Source organism: Nymphalis io, chromosome 8 (genome assembly GCF_905147045.1).
Source record: "Nymphalis io chromosome 8, ilAglIoxx1.1, whole genome shotgun sequence".
NCBI classification, from domain to species: domain Eukaryota; kingdom Metazoa; phylum Arthropoda; class Insecta; order Lepidoptera; family Nymphalidae; genus Nymphalis; species Nymphalis io.
The window spans coordinates 7,104,621-7,126,030 of NC_065895.1; the positions used below are offsets into that span (position 1 = coordinate 7,104,621).

General features: G+C 31.0%; 2 protein-coding genes across 6 annotated transcripts; both read right to left on the minus strand.

Annotated features, from left to right (window-relative positions):
• Window positions 1-167: 167 nt before the first annotated feature.
• Window positions 168-3,402, minus strand: LOC126770363 (uncharacterized). 2 transcript variants are annotated; one of them, XM_050489758.1, is made up of 5 exons: window positions 3,240-3,402; window positions 3,030-3,165; window positions 2,496-2,581; window positions 1,795-1,951; window positions 168-518 (listed from the first exon to the last, which is right to left on the minus strand). In XM_050489758.1, the coding sequence occupies exons 1-5, from the start codon at window positions 3,312-3,314 to the stop codon at window positions 253-255; spliced, it is 720 nt and encodes a 239-aa protein (XP_050345715.1). In that variant the 5' UTR covers window positions 3,315-3,402; the 3' UTR covers window positions 168-252. The 2 variants fall into 2 exon arrangements, with proteins under 2 accessions (XP_050345715.1, XP_050345716.1); XM_050489759.1 differs by having other exon boundaries at window positions 3,236-3,306.
• A 748-nt stretch (window positions 3,403-4,150) lies between these two features.
• LOC126770361 (dnaJ homolog subfamily B member 6) lies at window positions 4,151-15,577 on the minus strand. Of its 4 annotated transcripts, none has more exons than XM_050489755.1 (7): window positions 15,035-15,577; window positions 11,728-11,823; window positions 10,115-10,224; window positions 9,074-9,175; window positions 8,054-8,236; window positions 7,528-7,786; window positions 4,151-5,708 (listed from the first exon to the last, which is right to left on the minus strand). In XM_050489755.1, the coding sequence occupies exons 2-7, from the start codon at window positions 11,790-11,792 to the stop codon at window positions 5,609-5,611; spliced, it is 819 nt and encodes a 272-aa protein (XP_050345712.1). In that variant the 5' UTR covers window positions 11,793-11,823; window positions 15,035-15,577; the 3' UTR covers window positions 4,151-5,608. The 4 variants fall into 4 exon arrangements, with proteins under 4 accessions (XP_050345712.1, XP_050345710.1, XP_050345711.1 ...); XM_050489753.1 differs by having other exon boundaries at window positions 9,038-9,175; XM_050489754.1 differs by lacking the exon at window positions 15,035-15,577 and adding an exon at window positions 14,273-14,291 and having other exon boundaries at window positions 9,038-9,175.
• Window positions 15,578-21,410: the final 5,833 nt, after the last annotated feature.

A 21,410-nucleotide genomic window follows, 5' to 3' on the forward strand; every position in this document is an offset into this window, starting at 1 on the left:
TCAAATCAATAAGGAATAGAACCATTTTAATGTACTTTTGTGTTATTTATTCATATCCTGGGAAGGTTTTACTTTAATAAAGCGAGATTAAAGAGAGCAGGCAGGTAAAGTATTGTGCTGCAAACGATAATAATGTTCAGCTTCTATGTTCTTTAGACATACTTTTATTAAAATATTGATATTAACAAACGACTTCTAATTATATAGACATAGATCAGTTTCATTACTTTATAGTGCAAAAAATAATTGATATTAGTTTATAAAACTCGATCTGTAAAAGTGTTCAGCAGTATTTTTACCGCCATTTTCATATCTTGGAACAATAAATAAATGCGTTCTCCTTAAGTCTTCATTATCATAACTATAAGATGAATTATAATTTCCTCGTTTCAAGCGTTGATTTTTGTTTTCTAGAAGTTTTTGAAGTCTATTTATCGTAGCTCTTTGTTCTTCTTGTTCGATTTCATTTATCAAAACAGGTAATGTAGCGGCACAAACCCATAAATAAAATAAGCCCACTGAAAAGGTAATAGTATTTAAAATTTACATTCATATATATAAATATGATCTAAATTAATCTAATATTTAACTTTAATAAGCCGCTTTTCATTTTCTGAATTTAGAAATGTTGCAATAAAGTTAAGAAAAAAACAAGGCGAGCAAGCTAACTTTCACATTTAATGAATATTTCTGTATATTAATATGCTTCACTTAATTTCTTCAATAAAATTAAATGCGAATAATTTAACCATAAGACATTTCAGTTAATTTCGTATTTGCCGCTAATAAACTATTTCGTTTATGTTTATTATTTAACTACAGGAAAGCGAGTGGCCTATGTAACTTTATTTTTATCCTGAAGAAAGATGCCTTAACGCCATAACGACTTGTGTAGGCTCATCTAGTGAGTTTATACGTATTTCTTATATAGTCTTGCCGATGATCAAAAGGTGACTATGTAGCATCAAGTGTTTTATTTGTTCGACTCCCTAGTCATTTTATGATTTTATAAAAATATTTCTTGCACCACCTTATGTGTCACTGATATGTGCTATTTATTACCTATATTAATTAAATCTATTTATGGTTTCTAATGGAAAAGCCGAGATGGCCTAGTGGTAAGAACGCGTGAATCTTAACCGATGATCGTGGGTTCAAGCCCGGGCAAGCACCACTGAATTTTCATGTGCTTAATTTGTGTTTATAATTCATCTCGTGCTTGACGGTGAAGGGAAACATCGTGAGGAAACCTGCATGTGTCTAATTTCATTGAAATTCTGCCACATGTGTATTCTACCAACCCGCATTGGAGCAGCATGGTGGAATAAGCTCCAAACCTTCTCCTCAAAAGGGAGAGGAGGCCTTAGCCCAGCAGTGGGACATTAACAGGCTGTTATTGTTGTTGTTGTTATTGTATGGTTTCTAATACGCAACAAAATAAAGGTACTTTTGTGAAGTATTTTCATCTAACCTGTAAGTTAATATTTATAGAGCTGAATGATTTCATAAATAATATTTCATTATCAAATGAACTCATGCATTTGTAAAGATCAATAAAATACCAAAGAACCAATTTCGCATTCTATTTATGCAAGTGCAAGTGATTGACAAGGTAATAACATTTGTTTTAAACGAATGCTTACATTAGGTATACATATGTAAAACATATGTTTTTGTATAAAATTTTTCCTTATTTCAATTCAATCAATTTTTTTCCTACTACTATTTGCTTGCGGTCAACATCGATAAGGTCTAGAAAAGGGGCCAGCCAGTATATGCTTATCAATAACTTACTAAGTACAAACCCGCTCGCCACACTGGCTCCAATCACGAGGCCAATGTCCATGGTATTTTGTTTCAGAACAATTAACCATGTCGTAATGAAGATTGAAAGTATGATAAGATGTATCAACTCCACTATTATAAATGGCACCATCAAAGCGTTACTACACTGTAAAAGGTTATTACAATTAAAATAACAGCCGATACAGATAATTACTCATAATGCTCTGTTTGGTTCCCTAATGTATGACAAGGGATAATGTTTTACAGAAACTAACAAACATTTATTTTCAAAGGAGATTTCAGAGACATATATAAGATCAATTGAAAAACACTATTTGCGAAATACTTTCAAAATGTGTTGTTTAAAAATTATATTTTTACCTAACCAATTTTTTAAAATCAATTGTTTGTGAAATGATAATTTGTCTAGTAATCATTTCTTTAATTAATTAATTATAAATAGAACCTCGAAAAACGCGGTCGATAACTAGTTTTTATTATATAGTTTTATATGTATAAGAAACTATTTTTAACATTATCCCTTTTTAATTTGATAAATATACTTTAAACAACAGCTACCAAAAATCATTAAAATGAACCAAGCACTCGTTATATTACGCCCGTAACATACATTTGTAATTTTCTTTTTTACTTTAAAACATCTAGTTTTTTTACTAACATCGTATACAAATGATTAGGTTTAAGCTTACCCTATAGGCTCCATAAATGTATAAGACGCTGACAACTATATAAATACTATACAACGTTATGCCGTAACTTATGTATTTCTCCGGATCTGAAAATTAGTAAATGAAGTTCATACTGATTTATTTGACATGTAAGTACAGATCGCTAAGGTCTGTTATGCTAGTAGAAAATGTATATACGAAGTACGGCGGCCATCCTCAAGCGAGACTGGTCATCTGCGAAGAAATACGGGCACAAGTGTGTGTGCAAACACAGGTACACTATTCACTCACTCTCATAATCCAAAAGAAAAAAAAAGATACTAATGTTGTTAATAGACGTTTTATACCTAACAAAAGGTAATAAAGATATTATATTTCTCGTCTAAATTGTAGCACATTTTCTGGTAATTAATACATTTTTTTTTTAATTTTATTGAAATGTTATTTAATTGTCTGAGAAAAACTGTGACTTTAACTATAGGGTGTCTTCCTATAGTTACAGTCGAGGAACAAGATTATTTTAAATATTAAATAGAAACTAAACTTCCACAGTACCTGCTTGAAAAGTTTCTAAGTATCCGCTCACGTAAATTAAATTCGTATGTGTCATCCACAGAGATATTTGATATTTAACATTGTCTGGCTGCTTGTAAGCAATACAGAAAACAACCAACGCTATTATAGCTTTGATCTGAAATTATAACTTAATATTTTATCATGAGCCACGTACAACTGACAAAGAATAATATAATTTAATATACAAACGATTGAGATCAATCCTATTAGTATTCCTCCCAGTCGAAGTGAAAACCAAAAGCAGCAGCTATACACGAGCGCCATCGAGACAGCTTTTTTGTAAATACATTATTTTTTAAATAAACTTTCGTTAACACAATTTACGATAAAACGACCTCTTCGTTGTGTTTCCCACAAGTTTGTATCGCTTACGATTGCGTGCAATTATTATTGATCGGTGGTTTAATAGTTAGAAAATTACATTGTTATAAAAACGAAATTGGACATAATTGCACCTAATATTGTTTAGGTGCAATTATGTCCAATTTTCTTTCTACGTTTCGTCGTATATCAATATTAAATAATATAGAAAACAGATATTGTAAAGATTACATACTGGCATTACTACGGACTTTGGACAAGATTTAATTTGCCTTTTAAATTGTAGAATTAAAAACATTCCATATGTTCAACACGAAATAAGGATGTTGCATAATCAAAGATAATTTTTAAAACCTTATTTGTAATGTTCGAATATTTTTTAAATTCTATATTTTGTGGAGTCAAGAGTGTTCTCTTCTTTTCATTTTTGTTCTCCATTTTCTCAATATCTTAGGGGTCTTGTTCGTGTGTGTTGTTTAGGTCGTATGTATATGAGTATATTTAGTGTAACCGATTCCCAATTTCATATCAAAAATAATATAAAACACATGGGCTTCAGAATGTAGAGATAGCATAAAATTTCATTTTCAGAAACGTTTTAAATTTGATATTTAAAAGTGCGATGTAGCAGTAGACATAAGTGCTTAGTGTGTCGTTATACATTGTGGCGACATATAAATAACAACAATAGTATTTGTTTAAATGTCGTCATATGTTCGACCACAAACTTGCAATAATATTGCGGTTAAATATATATGGTACAAAAAAGAAAACAACGATACAATTAAATTGTTTATTATCTCGCAGTGCTCATTACTCGCTGACAATAATTTTGTTGAACACAAAATATTGAAATCAAATTATCATAAGATTTATTTACAATTACAAGAGAATGTTCTAAAATAGCAATGGCACTCGTGTAGAAACAGTTTCTGTTGTGCTCATCTAAAATATATATTTATATAGAAGTTTGTTTCAATAAAAGCCACGTTATTAAAACAGTTAATTTCAAACAAAATGAATTTTTGCAAAAAAAAAAAAATATGACAATATTAAGTACCTAGTGATTTAGCATAGCAAAATATATTGAATACGATTTGATAACATCAAGCTTAATTTTTTACTATTTTAGCTTAACAATGATTTTTACAAATCATGAATTCTACTCTACTTTATTATATATGAATTATTAGTCAATCAAATGCAATTTTACTAATGTTTAGTGCGACTCCTATGACACTCGATAGACAATCTAGCATATACAAAATATATTTTATAGGCTCATAGGACTATTTACATTCACAGGTATTTCAAACTTTCCTAAAATTCTTCAAATTATATTCAATAAATCAAAATATGCTAATAAAAATTCAAACCTTTTGTTTTACAATTTGTTTAAGGATATGTTCTCGAAATATTATTACAACAAAGCAGATATTAAAAAGTAAAGACTTCTAAATTATTATTAAAGTAAGCTATTAACTACTTGATACTTTTGGCCATACGGCATGAGACCAGACATTAGACAGTCCCCTGAGCAATTCATTACTATCAACTGTAATTTAATTCAAAGACAACTAAAATATTAAATCGCGTACCTTTTTGGCATCTTTGTGAAATTAAATTTACTATAAATCACATTAATAATGAAGCATAACTCAAAAAGCTTCACGGATTTATTACAAGCCGTTACCTGACACGGCATTTGACGTAACACATAATACAAAATAAATCGAAGCTGTTTTACTAAATATAAATCAATTTACGTATAACAAATCTAGAGCCAATCAACGCATACTACTATTAAAGCATGCCCAAAATAGCGCTCCGTTAAAAAAATATATTAAAACCTAAGCAACGTATTAAAACCTGACTGTTGAACCTGAAGACATAATTCGCATCGACCATGAAGTGTACAGGCAGTGCGCGTTCGAACGTTTGAGATCAAATATCAGGCAATTATCATAAACGAATGAGCGCTTCGAAGATGTAAATTTAAATTAGTTATTGGCTCTATCGATATTATTCAACATTAAATCAATTAAAAAGTAAAAAGCAAAACTTAGGACTAAATTAAGTATGGTTTAGACATATTCATCACTAAAATTTACAGTGCCCAACGCTACATTAATTAAATTAAGCAAAACTAAATTATAAGTTGGAACTTGTTACTCGGATAAAGTAAAATTGAGTACAATTGTCATTTGGATCAAATTTGGTTATAAGTAATTATTTGTTTAACTGTACGTTAGTGATTGAGGGACACCATTGACAGTCTTTGATTTCAGAACCCCATTTTCGTAAGACATCACAGTTTCGCGTCCGTTCTCCATTACCCTAGGGACAGAAAAACACAATTCATATATTACACGTACAAATGTAACCTTATTTAACGTAAACCTTATATAAGTAAAATTAAGGTTGTGAAATATAAACAAATTTTATAAAATAATCAACCGTATATGAGAAATATATTAAATTGTTGAAGTATATTTGATGATATGATGTCCTTCTTTTTTTTTATATTTGTTGGGAGGGCAAATGACTCTACTCCAGCTGACGGTGAGTGGTAGTAGAGTCCAAACGCGACGACGGCCAGTATAGTCGGGAAGAATGTTCTGCACTAGCCGCAGCCGCCTTGCCGGCCCGCAAGATGCCTCTTCACGCCTCGTTTGTAGGAACCCGGGTTGTATGAGGAGGGGAACACGTAAGCTGGTAAGGAATTCCATTTTTTGGAAGTGTGACAAAGAAAGGAGTTGCCAAATTTCTTTGTGCGCGATGGAAATGATGCCACAGTTAAGCGGTGACATCGAGAGCCAGCACGCGTAGACTTATGAAGGAAGGGGGAAGCAGGAATTAGAGAGAATAATTCCTCAGAGCACTCGCCGTGATACAGTCGATAGAAAGCGCTCAGCGCTGGTATCTCTCAAAGCAATTGTAAAGGCTCGAGGGTGTTTGTGACCTTTACGTCGCGCATAATGCGGACCGCACGTCGCTGCAACCGATCCAAGGTCTCCAGTAGGTAGTATAGGTAGTGCGAGCAATATTCCACGCAAGACCGTACCTCTGCTTTGTACAACAGGCACAGTTGTTATGGCGTGAAAAAACACCGCACCTTGTTCAGAACTCCGAGTTTCCGTGAAGCTGTTTTTATAAGAGCCTCGATGTAATCCCTTGGACTAAGGTCGCAGCGAACGTCAATCCTTCTGACCGATTTCAGCCACGGCGGCCAATTTCAAGAGAGATTAGCCAACTGCGCAGGAAATATTATAGTGCACAAGTGAGTACGCAAACACGGCTGCACTCTCTATTCCCTCACGCTCCTAATCCGATGGGACGGCAAACCGACATGACCGGAAAGAGTTTAGGATCAACGGTTTTACGTGTTTTCCGACGCACGGAAGTGCATACACTTCCAATTTCCAAACTCCGTGCTGCTACTAAGAATCTTTGACAGGAAAACTGACTAACTTTTTAGCGGCCCGACCTGGGGTTTGAACCCAGGACCTCGAATTCTGCGGCCTTATATCTAGTCACCAGACCAACGAGGAGGTATGCTTACATCGAATATGACACGGATAAATAATGCAATAATTAGCTCCGCCCGACTCCTTTTGATTTCGAATATAATACAAAACTCAAATTTTTCAAGGATAAATAAAGTAAATGTTATTATTAACCGAATTCATCACTTTGTCACTGGCCACGCCAAGGTTCCTGTCAACAAAACTTTCTCTGCCTTTTTTTCTTTTTAATCATCCGAGTCTGTTTTATCAAATTCGTCATAACGATATCTGTATTCTCACACTCGATTTTGAAATTTGAGAATGTGTCACAAGATAACAAATAAAGTAAAGCCGTAAAGAGTCGGTGCAAGAGGGTAGAGTTTTGGTTCTTTACTCTCTACTGCTTCGAGTAAGCAAGTATCGAACGTAAGACCTCACCATTTTATTCGTAATGCTGTCTACTACGCCGTTAATTGCTGCCTATTTTAAAGTGGCAATGTTATGCGACGCGAAACGTACAAATATATTAAAACAATTTTAAACTAATTCAAAAATAAGATTAGGCAGTTTCTTTCTTCTCATTTGTTAAATTTATATTTACAAGAAGATTATTTATCAAAATACGAATCCAAAGAGACTACTGAACTCACTTTTTTGTTGTAATTTTCTTTCCATTGACCATACGTGTGGTGGTTGTGGTACTCCTCATGTTCGCGCTGCCCGGACCGGCCATCGAGCTGTTGAACGTTGAAAAAGACGTGAAAGAATTCCCGTTGGATACGGCGTGGGCGAAAATATCATCCAGCCCTTGCATCCCGAACCCGAACGGACTGAAGAGCGACGAAGTGAGAGATGTGCTCGGGTGATGATTACGACGACCATGTCGGATGTGCCCGTGGCCATTTATATCTAAAAAATAAATACCAATATTACTATTATTGTAACTAATAATATAAAAAAACAGACAAGTTTTATGTATAAAAAAGCTTAATCATACCAAATTTCATCAAAATGGGTTCAGTGGTTTAACCGTGAAATAGTAAAAGACAGAGTTACTTTTCCATTTATAATATTGTTAGTGATTGTAGAACATGCGGAATTGACATTGTAACACAACACATTTTAAATGCATTGGTTACAGTCGAGGTGTTTCATATGCGAAGTTAAATTGCTTACCAGGAAATAGCTCGCCAAAACACGAACCGCCGAAAAATTCTCTGAAAACCTCCTCGGGATCTCGGAATGTGAAGGGAAAGCTGTGGTAGCCGAAGTCGTAGTCTTCATCGGACGCGGAATGTCGCCCTCTGCTACTGTTCAGCCCCTCCTTGCCATATTGATCGTAAACTCGACGCTTCCTCTCTGTACGATTAACAGATACAGCTTATATTATATTAACTGTTCAAATTTTAACATTTGGCGCAACATTAAAGCAGTATGATTTATAAAAAAAATACGTCATAAATTCAAATGAACGCCTTAGATTTGATACATATATTTAAGCATATGGAATGTGTAATTACGCGACGTATGTAATAATAATTCCTTAAAATTATTTTAATAAGGCAACTAAGCAAAATTATTGTTTTGTTAGTTAAATATATTGGCTACTAAGATTCATTAAATATTATTTATTTTTAAATATATCCTCAACTTTTCGATATGATTTTTTTTAATCCATAAAGATTGAATTGGTATTAATCTTAATAACCAAATATTTAAACAGTGGCAACTTATCAACCGTAATCGTTTAAATATAAATTGATTTAGTTATAGCTATCATATTGAAAGGCAATGCCATATTATAGCATCTGCAGATAACGAAAAAGGGCATTAGGTCGCACGAAGTAGCATATTAATTTATGATTAGTGTTAGAACTTTCACACAATTTGAGATTGTTAATAGCAATATAAGTGGGTAGCTGCCAAAAAATCTTCTTAGTTATGATGCCATGTTATTAATTGCTTGAATATTATCATTGTCCATGCTATTAATTGTAAAATATACATATTCTAACCTTCACTGGGTGCAATAATAAGGGTCAAGTAAAAAAAAAACCTAAATAAAACTTAATTTCCATGATACATTTTAAGCATTCCCAGTTGATGGTTAAAATGACAATATTCAAATTGCAAAAAACCCTAATTGATATGGAAAACTACCAAAAAAACGGTGGAATGGTGTGTCTCCAAAAAAACCTTTGAAGCTAAAGTGCCGATGGCCATTAACTCCGTTCTTGCTTTGATATCTGTGACTGTGGTGACCGGATCCCCGTGCATCATACAATTTCCGCTTGTTTTCTACCCAACAATAAAATTATTTTGTACCTCTTTAATATGTTATCGTTAATAGAATGACGATGGATGTGATTGTCATTGTCGTAACGAGAACATTACATAAAATATATTTGTATATAAAAGTTAAATGCACTCTGTATGGAAGCAGGATGGGTTTTATATTAAATTGCCATTAATATAAAAAAGATATCTGCGTAACATTTCCTTTCCTTTTCTATAATGGTATGACCTCATCGTGCGAACATATCAGGCCATAATGAATCTACTTTGGTTACTGTAAGCAGAAGGCAATAAAGATATACATTTAATTATACATATAGATTTATCTGCATTTAATATTATATTATTGACTTTACAGTTATGTTAATTCTTAATCGTATAAATTCAAAACATCGTGATTATTAAATAATACATGTGTGAAATGTTTTTATCGTAATAAAAAAATACATAAATATTTAGATTAAGATAATTGTTTTAATCTTTAGTTAAAAATGTTGTCTATATATACTGTTTGTTTAAATTTAATATACATATTTATTCATTTATTATGGCGCGCTCAAGTGTATTAGAATTCCGTCAATCTGCCACCTACACTTCTGATGAGACAAGTAGTCGAAATTCGAAATTTTAAACTTGTTTTGATATCAATTTCGATCTCTCCCCTGGAGTCCAAAATCTTTACTAAGGAAAAACTCACGCAATTCAATGTATAAACCTAATTTCAATAGGAAGTGAATAAAAAAGAAACACTAAAATAACCGAACTTTTGAAATTAATTGTTAACACAAAAAATATTAATGTATTCAGATTGTATTCACTGTTATGTCTTTGTTCGCCTTTAGTACACGTTCCATTTAATCGGAATATCTTTTGAAGAATTTTCTTTAAAACTTGTTTTAATTTTTTTATTTTATATAAAATTAAATGAATGCAAGTTCTCACCATCAGAAAGGACTTCATAAGCTTCAGAAATTTCTTTAAATCGTCTGTTTGCTTCGTCTGCATTGTCTGGATTCTTGTCGGGATGCCATTTCAACGCTAACTTTCTGTAACTGTTTTAATTATTTTTAGTTACTATTTTTAGTATAAATAATTCGATCACGTCTATCTTATGATACCTTACCAATATTTTTGGATGCGTAAATTCTGAGAATACTTTTCGAAAAAATTTGATTTACCCAAATAAAACATACATCATATTGATTATCAATATATATATTATTTATAATTTTAAATAAGCAGTTACACACTTAAATAGAGAGAATAAAATAGGAGTTATTAGGCAAAAAAAATATCATTATGGTTTGCAAATATTTCAAAAAATCGATCGTTCGCACAAACTTATAATATATGATGTTATTAGCTTCGCAGAAACGTATTTATGGAATTTCATATAAAAACAAGTGACAATTGTACCGCAAAGTCTCACAATTTCAACATAATTAGAATGGGTTACACTAATACTACGTAATGGGACATTAAAACAACAATAGATTCTATAAAAACAAACCTGATTTTAAAGTAAGCATTTATTAGACGTTATGAAAATTTATTTATCTCAAACGAAAGATCAAAATTACCCCAAATGACACTATGTATTTTAAACCATAAAATTTAAAATAATAATATTAAGTAATAACTCAAAATTTTACTTTTAATAATACCATACCGATTTTTTCTTAAATCACTATCTGTGACTTGTTTTTCTTTACGTATATTAGATTTTTTGAGCGCTTTTGTTATTATGAATAATTCAAAAAGTATCCAAGAACGGCATAATTCTATTGCAAATTTCATTAAAATCTGTGTTAAGTTGATCATGATTAAGTAACATCCAAAGGCACGCACGCAACTTTCGCATTAATAATAATATTAGTAATAAATAAAATGTAAATAAGTTATGCAAAATGTCTGTCATTACGAAATAATATCAGTAGTAATAAAAAAATATTATTGACTACTAAATTCAAAATATTTATTTAAAACACTTTTTTATTGATTATCTACCACCATTTCGAAAAAAAACACCTCATACCTGATAAAAGCCGACGAAACTCAGCAGGTTTTTGTTACCAAAAAATATTTTTTTGCAATAATTTATATTTTTTTTAAACAGCCTAGAGGTGATAATTTTCTTCCTAAGGTGTGCTTTCTTAATAACTACTGGTAGTAGAGCTTTGTGCAAGCTCGTCTGGGTAGGTACCACCCACTCATCAGATATTCTACCGCAAAACAGCAGTACTTGGTATTGTTGTGTTCCGGTTTGAAGGGTGAGTGAGCCAGTGTAATTACAGGCACAAGGGACATAAAATCTTAGTTCCCAAGGTTAGTGGCGCATTGGCTATGTAAGCGATGGTTGACATTTCTTACAATGCCAATGTCTAAAGGCGTTTGGTGACCATATGCTCGTCAGCCTTCCTATTCTAAGAAGTAAGAAGTTTATGTTTGTAGTACCTTATTTTAAATAGTGTGCTTATCACAATTTCCTTTTTTCTTTTAGATCCTATCATGTAACTTTTAAACATGTAGTTGAGTATAAGTTAAAAAAAACTTACGCTTTTTTTATTTCTGCCTCAGAAGCGGTCCGAGTAACCCCAAGTATTCTGTAGTAGTCCACCATCTCTAGTTTCCCTCGAGGGATGTTATAATGTCTGAAATTAGTAGATTATATTGTATAAATCATTTCTTTCTATTAATAAAACTTTATAAATATCCTTTTTTCGTAGCTGGTATAACATAACTTCATTATTTAGTATTTTGTTTTGCAACATATTTATAATATTATTTATTTAATGCAAAAGCAAAAAGTTTACAAACTATGTACTATGTACCTTTGATTTTGAATTATTTTAGATTAAAAATCAGTACAGGTATTGAAATATTACAAAAAATATTCATGTTATAGTTTTGTACCAAATATATTAGTAAATAGTTGTCATTGAAATTCATAAAATTGGTGGTAGGAGAAATGTATATGCCATATTTTTTAATTAAAATTTATAAAATACACACCTATAAATAAATTTCTTTTGACATTTGAGAACAGATTATTTAACTCTTTTAGTTGTGGCCTAAAATCATCTTAAATACTATTTTATGTTCAATTTTTTTAATGCATTCTTGTCATAACTATAGATTTAAGTTGCCAACTTGCCAGCCATACAATATTAACCCAGCATTCATTCCAATTTGTAGGGAGTCATAGTTTATAGTCAAAATCTTGTTTAAATATTTGTTTTTGGATATCTATTCTATAAACACATATTTAAATATGAATAAGATACACAATTTAAGATAGTTTAGATCAAGTTTCAGTAAACATGTCTAAACTTGTTTAGATATTTTTTTAAATAGAGTAATGTCAATATTATACATGTATACTTGCAGTGATTAAGGCTGTGAATAGTTTTTTTATTTAAATTCTAACCTTACATATTTAAAAAAAAATCAACTATCCTCATTAAGATATTTTGAAATTCATTTCCTTTTTTTATAAATGGCTACTTAAATCTAGAATGACATTAAAAAAGTACAATTTTTCACATAAAGTCGTGATTCCTTTGTCATGTCAATAAGTGTTATAGCTTGTAAATTTAAGCATTCTGTTTGCATATATTCAATAATATTTAAATTATCAGTCCTCAATCTCAGTATGCAAATTGACAAGACTTTGATGTTGTGTTGTAAGTTATGTACATATTTATATCTTATTGCACAAACAGTGTCTTCATGATCTAGAGAGGGAAGAGCAATAGCAACCCGCCAATACAATACATTATGTTAATAATAAACTAAATAAATAAAAACTAAAAGAGAAAAGTTGCCCTTAATGTTGTAGTAGTTTATTCAAACAGTACTTATTGTTATTTTCATTGTCAAACCATGTACAAAATATTTTTGAACTATTTACTTTTTTTTATTTTAAACATGACTGTTGCATTTTAACTATTATTGATGTTTAAGGGAAATTACTGTATTACTTCTCTTTTCAATCACTCATCAGGCAAGTCAACGGTCAAACGCTGGCCTATTAATTGCAAAAAAAAAAATTAACTTAAATAATTTCATTCTATTTCAAAGTGAACTTAAGTATATGCATGAACATCTACTTTATTTTGACTTTATAACTCACAACTTACCATATGATGACATTAACACTGTTATGTAGCTATGATTTAAGCAATCCCAATTGCATATTACTTGGGTTGAGCAAACATTCATTATTATTAGATTACTTAATATTTCAGTTTTTTTTTCTTTTCATATGGAACTTCTATATAAAATGAATTTAGGACCTATATAAAATTATGTATATACTCATTAAAAGAAAATAATGTTGTAATAATACCTTTAGTATCTTTGTAGTAATACCTTTTAACATAAAATAAGTAAGCAACAATATTGTGATATAAATATATATTGTTAAAACTAGTTATATAGTAGTAGAACAATTCTGCAAACATTATATATGAGAAAACATGATAATCAGGTTGCATATAAAATCTATGGTACTTGCTTGGATTTGAGCAAATTAAAAAAAAATTAATTATTTGCATATTAAGGTTAACTTAAGGTTGGGATTGACATATTGCGCAAGCGATCCCGTGGCACTTCTCGTTAAGATGGAAAGGGTACCACTAGTTTTTTAGTGTGTATTCTGAAGTTTGTGATGCACTCTGCGCTTTGGACACTGGCAAGCCCCACGCACTCCCCCCCCCACTGTTCCCATGGGGGGAACGCGTAATGCATTATTTCCAGTGTTAAAAAAAGGTTGGTTTTGAGATTATGTTTGTTTTATTTTAATTAGTGCAACTAATTAAAAAAAAATAAAGTTTTGTAATCTCATTTTTCTTGTATCTGTTATTAAACATACATCCAATAATAGTAGTAGTAAGTATGTTATTTAAAGCACTGCTAAGGGAATAAAAACTATGCTGCTTATATAACATTAAGAATTTGTTTAAAGTATAAACAAAGTAATGTACAAATTATAAACAAAATATTTGTACACTGTTTTTATAGATTTGGTTCGATTCTTACTCTCTGTTAAGGGTAAGTCATTAATTACTAGAATATTTACATCACTTCAACAATACATACCATAAAAATAACTTTCTTTTTATTAAACTTACTTAGATTTTACAGTCAATGAAAATATGACAAGGGGATATGGATGTACAAGTCATACTAAGCAAACATTATTGATTAAGATGACAAGATTGACATAAAGATATACCTTACATGCATAATGCATAACAGTGGCACATTTATGCAATAACTAAAATTCAGTTTGAGAGGAGCAAGTTTCATAAATACTTGCATAAATTTGTCTAACAAATATTATGTGGTTTTTATAATCCAAAATTTTCTACTGTGAAATAATGTGATATATCTTAGAAATATGCTATTTCTATTTTTATTAGATTTTATAAAATCGTGGTACATACAATGTTTTTCATTCATAACCTCAACTTTTGAAAGATGCTTTATTATATGATGAGCTTAATAAACATTATTAAAAATCATTGATGAATCATACTGATACTGTCATTATAAATGGGCATAATAGTAAATGTTCTTTGTATCATAAAATATTTATTATTTTCAACAAAATTTTGTACTATCGTAAGGGTTCAAAACTCACAAGTGTCTATTAATGCAATGTTTAAAAATAGACTAAATCGTCACGAATAATTACGTAGATCTATAGAAATTATAAAATAATATTCGACACCTACACATTATGATGCAGACTTAAATGTTAATTTGACACAACCGAATACCGATGTCGTTTTAAAACACCTATTATTCCAGGATTACAATATTAATTAAAAACATTTAATAATAAGTTATGATACAAACCTTTATAGCATTTGTTTATATATTACATCCGATGCTGAGATAAACAGGTGATCGCGGGTGGCAAAAAGATATTCGCTAACCTCCCGAATGACACAATGGAAAACTTATCACTTCGTAACACGTACAGTCACCTTTTTTTTGAAATAATGATCAATAATTGAAATATTAATCACTACAAATGCACATGTATGAAACGGATGATTGATCCTGTTCAATGACACTAATGATCGTTCGAACTATAGAGAATCAGAATAATAACACTGTAATCTAATCACACCTTTGTTGGCAAAAAATCGTCTGTAAGTAGAAATTTCTCGCAAACAAAATCAATAAACATTTGACTAGATCCAATAAGTAGCTTTTTTCCAATAAAATTCACGAAGCTCGTATAATTTTACATTTGACTTCTAAAACTAAAGCGCATAGAAAAAGAAGATATTGTCTTGTAACAAGATAACAATCATGAATACAGCACACATTTTTTCACCCATTGACTGGTTCGACACACTGACTCAACTGACTGACTACATTCATTTTCATTCAGAATTCAGATACTGAATGTCTAATATTGAACATATGCATGTGAACGCTCCTTTAGCCCCTACCATAAACAATTAATGGAGTTATATAGAGTTATTGCTTCAGTTACGATTTTCGGTCCAGCTAGATGCGAGATTTGACGGCATATTATATCATATATTATATTAATTAATATTTTAACTATACACTCAGAAAGCTCTATACAATTTAATTGACAGAATTAAAAATATTAATGAAACTTCTATAATGTGATGATATATGTCCGTCTTGTCCTCGTTAAAATACCTAATAATTTAATACTTTGAAAAATGGGTTCGTTTATTTATCTAAATAGTAAAAACGAATTATCTGCTACATCTAAGAAAATGTAATTTTGACTATATCAAGTATACGGTTTAATTATGTTATATGTGCATGCTTTAATGATTATAAATCTTCGTAGTAATAAACTAGGAATAATTCAAATAAAGATGATATGACAGCACTCCAGGACCACATAACCTTAAAATATCATACTTTTGAATGTATTAGTAATTACGTATTAGTTGAGATTTAGCTAAATGTATATATAAATAGTAGAACTACTGATCAACATATACTTACCTGAATAGTATTATTATTCGTATGTTTAGGTAGGAACTTACAACTGTTTGTGTTAATAATATTGTAAATGGCCCAAATAGGAATGGTTGCTTGTTGCATATCGTATAGATAATGACATTGATGGTATATTAAGTGAACGTCATTGTAATTGTACCTATACAACCTTTATGCTTAAAACCGCGAACGAATCATCGGTTAACTGGGTCAGTAAACCTGCTCAAACACAAATAAGTTAATACGACTTTAGCCGCTTCAGCATTATTGGGTAGGTACTAGTTTCCATCTGCGGCTTTGCCCGCGCATTTGAGGGGAGGAGGGTAGTTGTTAAGTAAGCCTGGGTCCTTTACTCTTCCTGTACTTCATCCTGTTCCTGTTCATCCTGTATTCTTGCTAACGTATAATCATGATGATCGGTTGAGTAGTTAAGATGTGAAAGAATAACAAACAAACCTTTCGCATTTATAATATTTTAGGGATTCACAGTGCTTCTGTTTTTGATTCTTAAAAATATATATTTACCAGACTGTGCACGTTTCTACAGTTGCATTCTTACTGATATAGTAAACACGTAATAATTGTTAGCGAGGAAAAATTGACGATTAGAAGTAAATTAAAGTTTGTGACCCTCTCATGTCATGATTTATGTTTTTTAAATTAAATAAATTAACTTCAAATAATGCTACAAACCTTAATACACTATGCAAGCTTTTTTTTTAGAATAGGTAGGTGGACGAGCAAATTGGGCACCTGATAGTAAGTAGTCAATGTGCCACCAACCTTCGGAACTAAGATGTTATGTCCCTTGAGCCTGTAATTACACTGGCTCACTCACCCTTTAAACTGGAACGCAACAATACCAAGTACTGCTGTTTTGCGGTAGAATATCTGGTGAGTTGTTGGTACCTACCCAGACGAGCTTGCACATAGCCCTGCCACCAGTAGATTAAATCTTAATCTAAATCTTCTGTAATTAAAGAGGTAGAGGGTTGTAGTAGTAACTGCAATAGCTTGGTATAATTAATATTATTACTGTAATAGGTACTTGTACACTTAATTGTATTATCAAATAACTGTGTCGAAGAAAATATAAAAACTACAAAACCCAAACCCGAACTATTACCCTAGTTCGAGGCCCTTAGTAATGACTTTTATATTAATAATAAAATTGAACAAAAGAATCATATGTACTGAAGCTTAAAAATATTATTAATATTATATCGTTCATTAGGTACTTCCAACGCCTTATTGCAATGATAGGGACGGCACTTCAAATCAAATTTCAGCTTAAAAATAGAACATATTTCAGTTGTAATATATTTATACTAGTGTAAAACACGGATAGCGCCACATCGCGCCTACGCTACGTGGGTGCCACGGAAGGCCATTCTGATGTAACAGGTTTCTTTAAAAATACTAAAATTGAATATATTATCGTCTTATATTTCTGTTATATTATTTCTGCACTTCAAGTAGAATTTATTTCCAAAAATAAATTACTTGTATCACATTGTTAAAAGAGTTATTGAATAGAAGTATTATCTTAATTATTGTTATTTATTTAGATTTAATTATAGGTACGTATTATTGTACCTATTTGCTAATGAATTCATTCGCTAGTCACAGACCCGGTAGCAAAGTTAAAAAATTTGTATACGAAAGGTTAAAAATAGAAAAATGGCCAAGAATACACAATTATTCCTGCTAGTGGCGTTCTTAATATAGCACCGCATAATATATTAACGTCATATGCTTGTCCAATTTTACATTTCTCTTTTAGACGTAAGTTTTAGCTAGCAGTTTCACAGACTAAATCACAGCGATATTTCAGCCCACTATGATTAACGTACAGGTAGGTGATATAGTGAGTCATTCATTGGCTTTATTTTTACACAGTCTTAGGTGACTCAATAATTACATATATGACGATGGAACTCACTGCCGCAATCTATTCGTACTACCAAGCATATATTAATTTTTAAGAAAATAATAAAAAGTACTTCTCACCTTTTTCTTTTTTATAGTATGTGTGTTTGAGCTTTTAATATGTTATAAATCTTTATAAGCGAGAGATATATTTTTATTGTACATTGTAATTTAGATTGAATATGATTACGTGTCTACCTCTTATTTACCTTCTTAATTTATTTTTCCTTCATGTGGTCGGAGAAATTTTTATAAAGGATTGGCATATCAATTTTATTTCTGGTATGTAAGTATAATAAAGCGTTAAATGTATGTCTATGAATATTTAAGTCGTATAATTAATAACTTATTTTCCCACAGATGTGGTAGCGTGGTAAGACTTAGATAATCGAATTATATTTTACTATCACCATCCAACCTGTTTGTTGACTTTTATTTTATTATTTAAAATTTAAATGTAGATATACATAATAACACGTTTAACACATCAGGTATTTATTATAGCCTACGGTGTATAGAGAAAGTGGTACAGTTGTACCATAATTTTAGAGACTTAAATAATTGATGTAACCTACAAGTTAACAGCAGTAGATATTTACGATTAAGATTCAACTAGTTTTCAGATAACGACATAAATTGCATTTTATTATCTGTATTAGTTACATATAAATGTCTATTAACTTTCTCTGTTATAATGGTTTTATAAAACTGTAGCTTGATTTATTTAAACTGTAAATGAGAATTACAATAGTTTATCATAAGATTTTACGGCATATTAGAGAAGAAAATGACGACTATATGCTAAGAAATTGAAAACCGCAAATTTAATAATAAGGTGGGTGACCGCGATGGCTTACACGATTAATTATTTCATTCTATACCTATATGCTTATAACACATATACCAATGAATAAAACAAGTGAATTTTATTTTATGATTGCGGGTTCAAGCCCAGGCAAGCAAAACTGAAACTTGTGTTTATAATTCATATCGTACTCGGAGGCAAAAGAAAAGAACGCAAGAAAATCTTCTATAAAAAAAGTCTTTTTCCTTTCTTGGGGCTCAAGTTTGGTTCATATTAAATTTCATCAAAATCTGTTCAGTGTTTTAGCGTATAAAACAACAAGCGTACCAGACAGACTTTCGCATTTATATAATTATACATTTTTGTTAGATTAGCATCGTAATACGATAATTGTAGTAAACTAAAGCTTAGCAAATAATTGTATCGCTCTCAAAACGATGAGTATGATAGTTTCATAATTCTTTACAGACTAGTTACGCGGTCTGTTTATTTCGTTGCTAATACGTTTACTCTTTTGAATGTCGTACATTTTCGGCATTCAATTATTTACTCAATTTCAGAAATAGATCAAATATAAACGCCTATTTTGAAACATTTTGTTTCATTATTTCTCCCAGGTTAGATCCTAGGACTACTAATTTCTCAATTTCTGTTTAAGGTATCAACAAGAAGCGTCGCTATTGTACATATATATATATATATATATATATATATATATATATATATATATATATATATATATATATATATATATATATATATATATATATATAATATGTATATACCTATACTTGTTCTTAAGATACTTTATAACTAAAATCGGTAAAGCAATTAAGCTTATCCATATATTTCAAGATTGAAGTTTCCTTCAGGTTTCAATTTTTTTTTTATTGAATAGGTAGGCGGACAGTCGTATGGGCTACCTGATGGCAAGTGGTCACCAATGCCCATAGACATTGGCATTGTAAGAAATGTTAACCATCCCTTACATCGCCAATGCATCACTAACTTTCGGAACTAAGATAATATGTCCCTTGTGCCTGTAATTACACTGGCTCACTCACCCTTTGAACGAGAACACAACAATACCAAGTACTGTTGTTTGATAGCATATCTGATGAGTGGATGGTACCTACACAGACGAGCTGGCACACAGCTCTACCACCAGGTAAATCTAACATAGATGGCCGAATATTTTGCAGAATCTCATTCGACACATGCAGGTTTTCTCATGATGATTATTTAAAAACTGAACACGTAATGAAAATAAACCTGTGCTTCACCGGTTTTTTTTTTGTTGTTTACTTATTTATTATATTTGTATCTCCACATAGGTACGTGTTTTTGGCGTATCTTATATTATATTTTTGGTTTAATATTATTTTGAAATGCCTGTATGGTTTTATTACCAAACAGTTATAACAGTCTAAATTTCATGCTAACAAATTAATGAGAGTATTATTTTCATATCCAGACGAGTTCTTCATTGACGGACTGTCTGACTGGCTTCCTTGAATACCCGCCGTATTTTTCTTCGTGGGATTTCGCATTCGTTAACCGGTCTGGATCGCATTCGGCCAGTCTCATCATAATCGGGTCATTTTATGGATCGCTATTTTTAGTTTGTAGTCCCTTTGTTTGGTAGTTGTCATTTGTGCCCTCCTCACCAGTTACGCAAACATTATAAAACATTTTCTTTACTGGGTTCGACCCATGATCATGAAATTCTTAAGTTCCACTTATGCGTTTTATAACCATAAGTCGATAACGGCTCAGTTAACAAAGTTAAAAGCAACTGATTTTATATCACCAAATTCGAAAAATCCTATCTATTTATTTTATCGTTTGGCAGATACTTATCATTGCCCAAAAGAATATTGAGCTTGTCTCACCTTCAGGGACGTACGGAAAGCCGAAATCTCTTCCGGGCAAATGAACGCTGGCAAAACAATAATACCGCGTTTATATTCAGCTCACATGTACGGCGGTGAGCTGGGAAGTGAGCACCGCGAGTGTTAACAAATTCTGTTCTCACTTCCCTGCCTTCGACACTGCAGCTAAATATTATGGGGGTAAAACCCATAAGAGATAGTCACAGTGGGATGACTATTACAAAGAGAATAACATATTTTGTTTGGTAAAATTGTTTACATTAAATAACCTAAAAAAAAAACTTTGCGGAAACATCTCATATATTATTTTTGTAATTCATTTCAATTCATATATTTTTTTTATAATTCATTTAAAGCATATCAATTTAATATTATATTTTTAACCATGTTTAAAAATAATTTATGTATGAATTGATTAAAATATCTCATCATCAATCAAATATAAGGTTATAGAACATTTTTAATAATGTAACAGTACTAGTTGCAGCCCACGTGTTTCTGTATCCCTGACAACGTGTATGCTGAGTAGTTAAGATGTGAAATTTAACAATCAATACTTTCACATTTATTATGTTAATTAGGATGTAGTAAGAAGAACAAGGAAAACAAATCC

Excerpts from the sequence above, each read along its gene's own strand:
- LOC126770363 (XM_050489758.1), bottom strand. The coding sequence starts at position 3,314 with ATGGCGCTCGTGTATAGCTGCTGCTTTTGGTTTTCACTTCGACTGGGA. Across the intron at positions 3,166-3,239 it reads TAATAGGATTGATCTCAATC|ATCAAAGCTATAATAGCGTT; the intron begins GTTTGTATATTA and ends TTATAATTTCAG. Across the intron at positions 519-1,794 it reads GGCGAGCGGGTTTGTACTTA|TGGGCTTATTTTATTTATGG; the intron begins GTAAGTTATTGA and ends TTACCTTTTCAG.
- LOC126770361 (XM_050489753.1), bottom strand. The coding sequence starts at position 11,792 with ATGGTGGACTACTACAGAATACTTGGGGTTACTCGGACCGCTTCTGAG. Across the intron at positions 7,787-8,053 it reads TTTTGGCGAGCTATTTCCTG|ATATAAATGGCCACGGGCAC; the intron begins GTAAGCAATTTA and ends TTTATTTTTTAG. Across the intron at positions 5,709-7,527 it reads AAGAAAATTACAACAAAAAA|GGTAATGGAGAACGGACGCG; the intron begins GTGAGTTCAGTA and ends TTCTGTCCCTAG.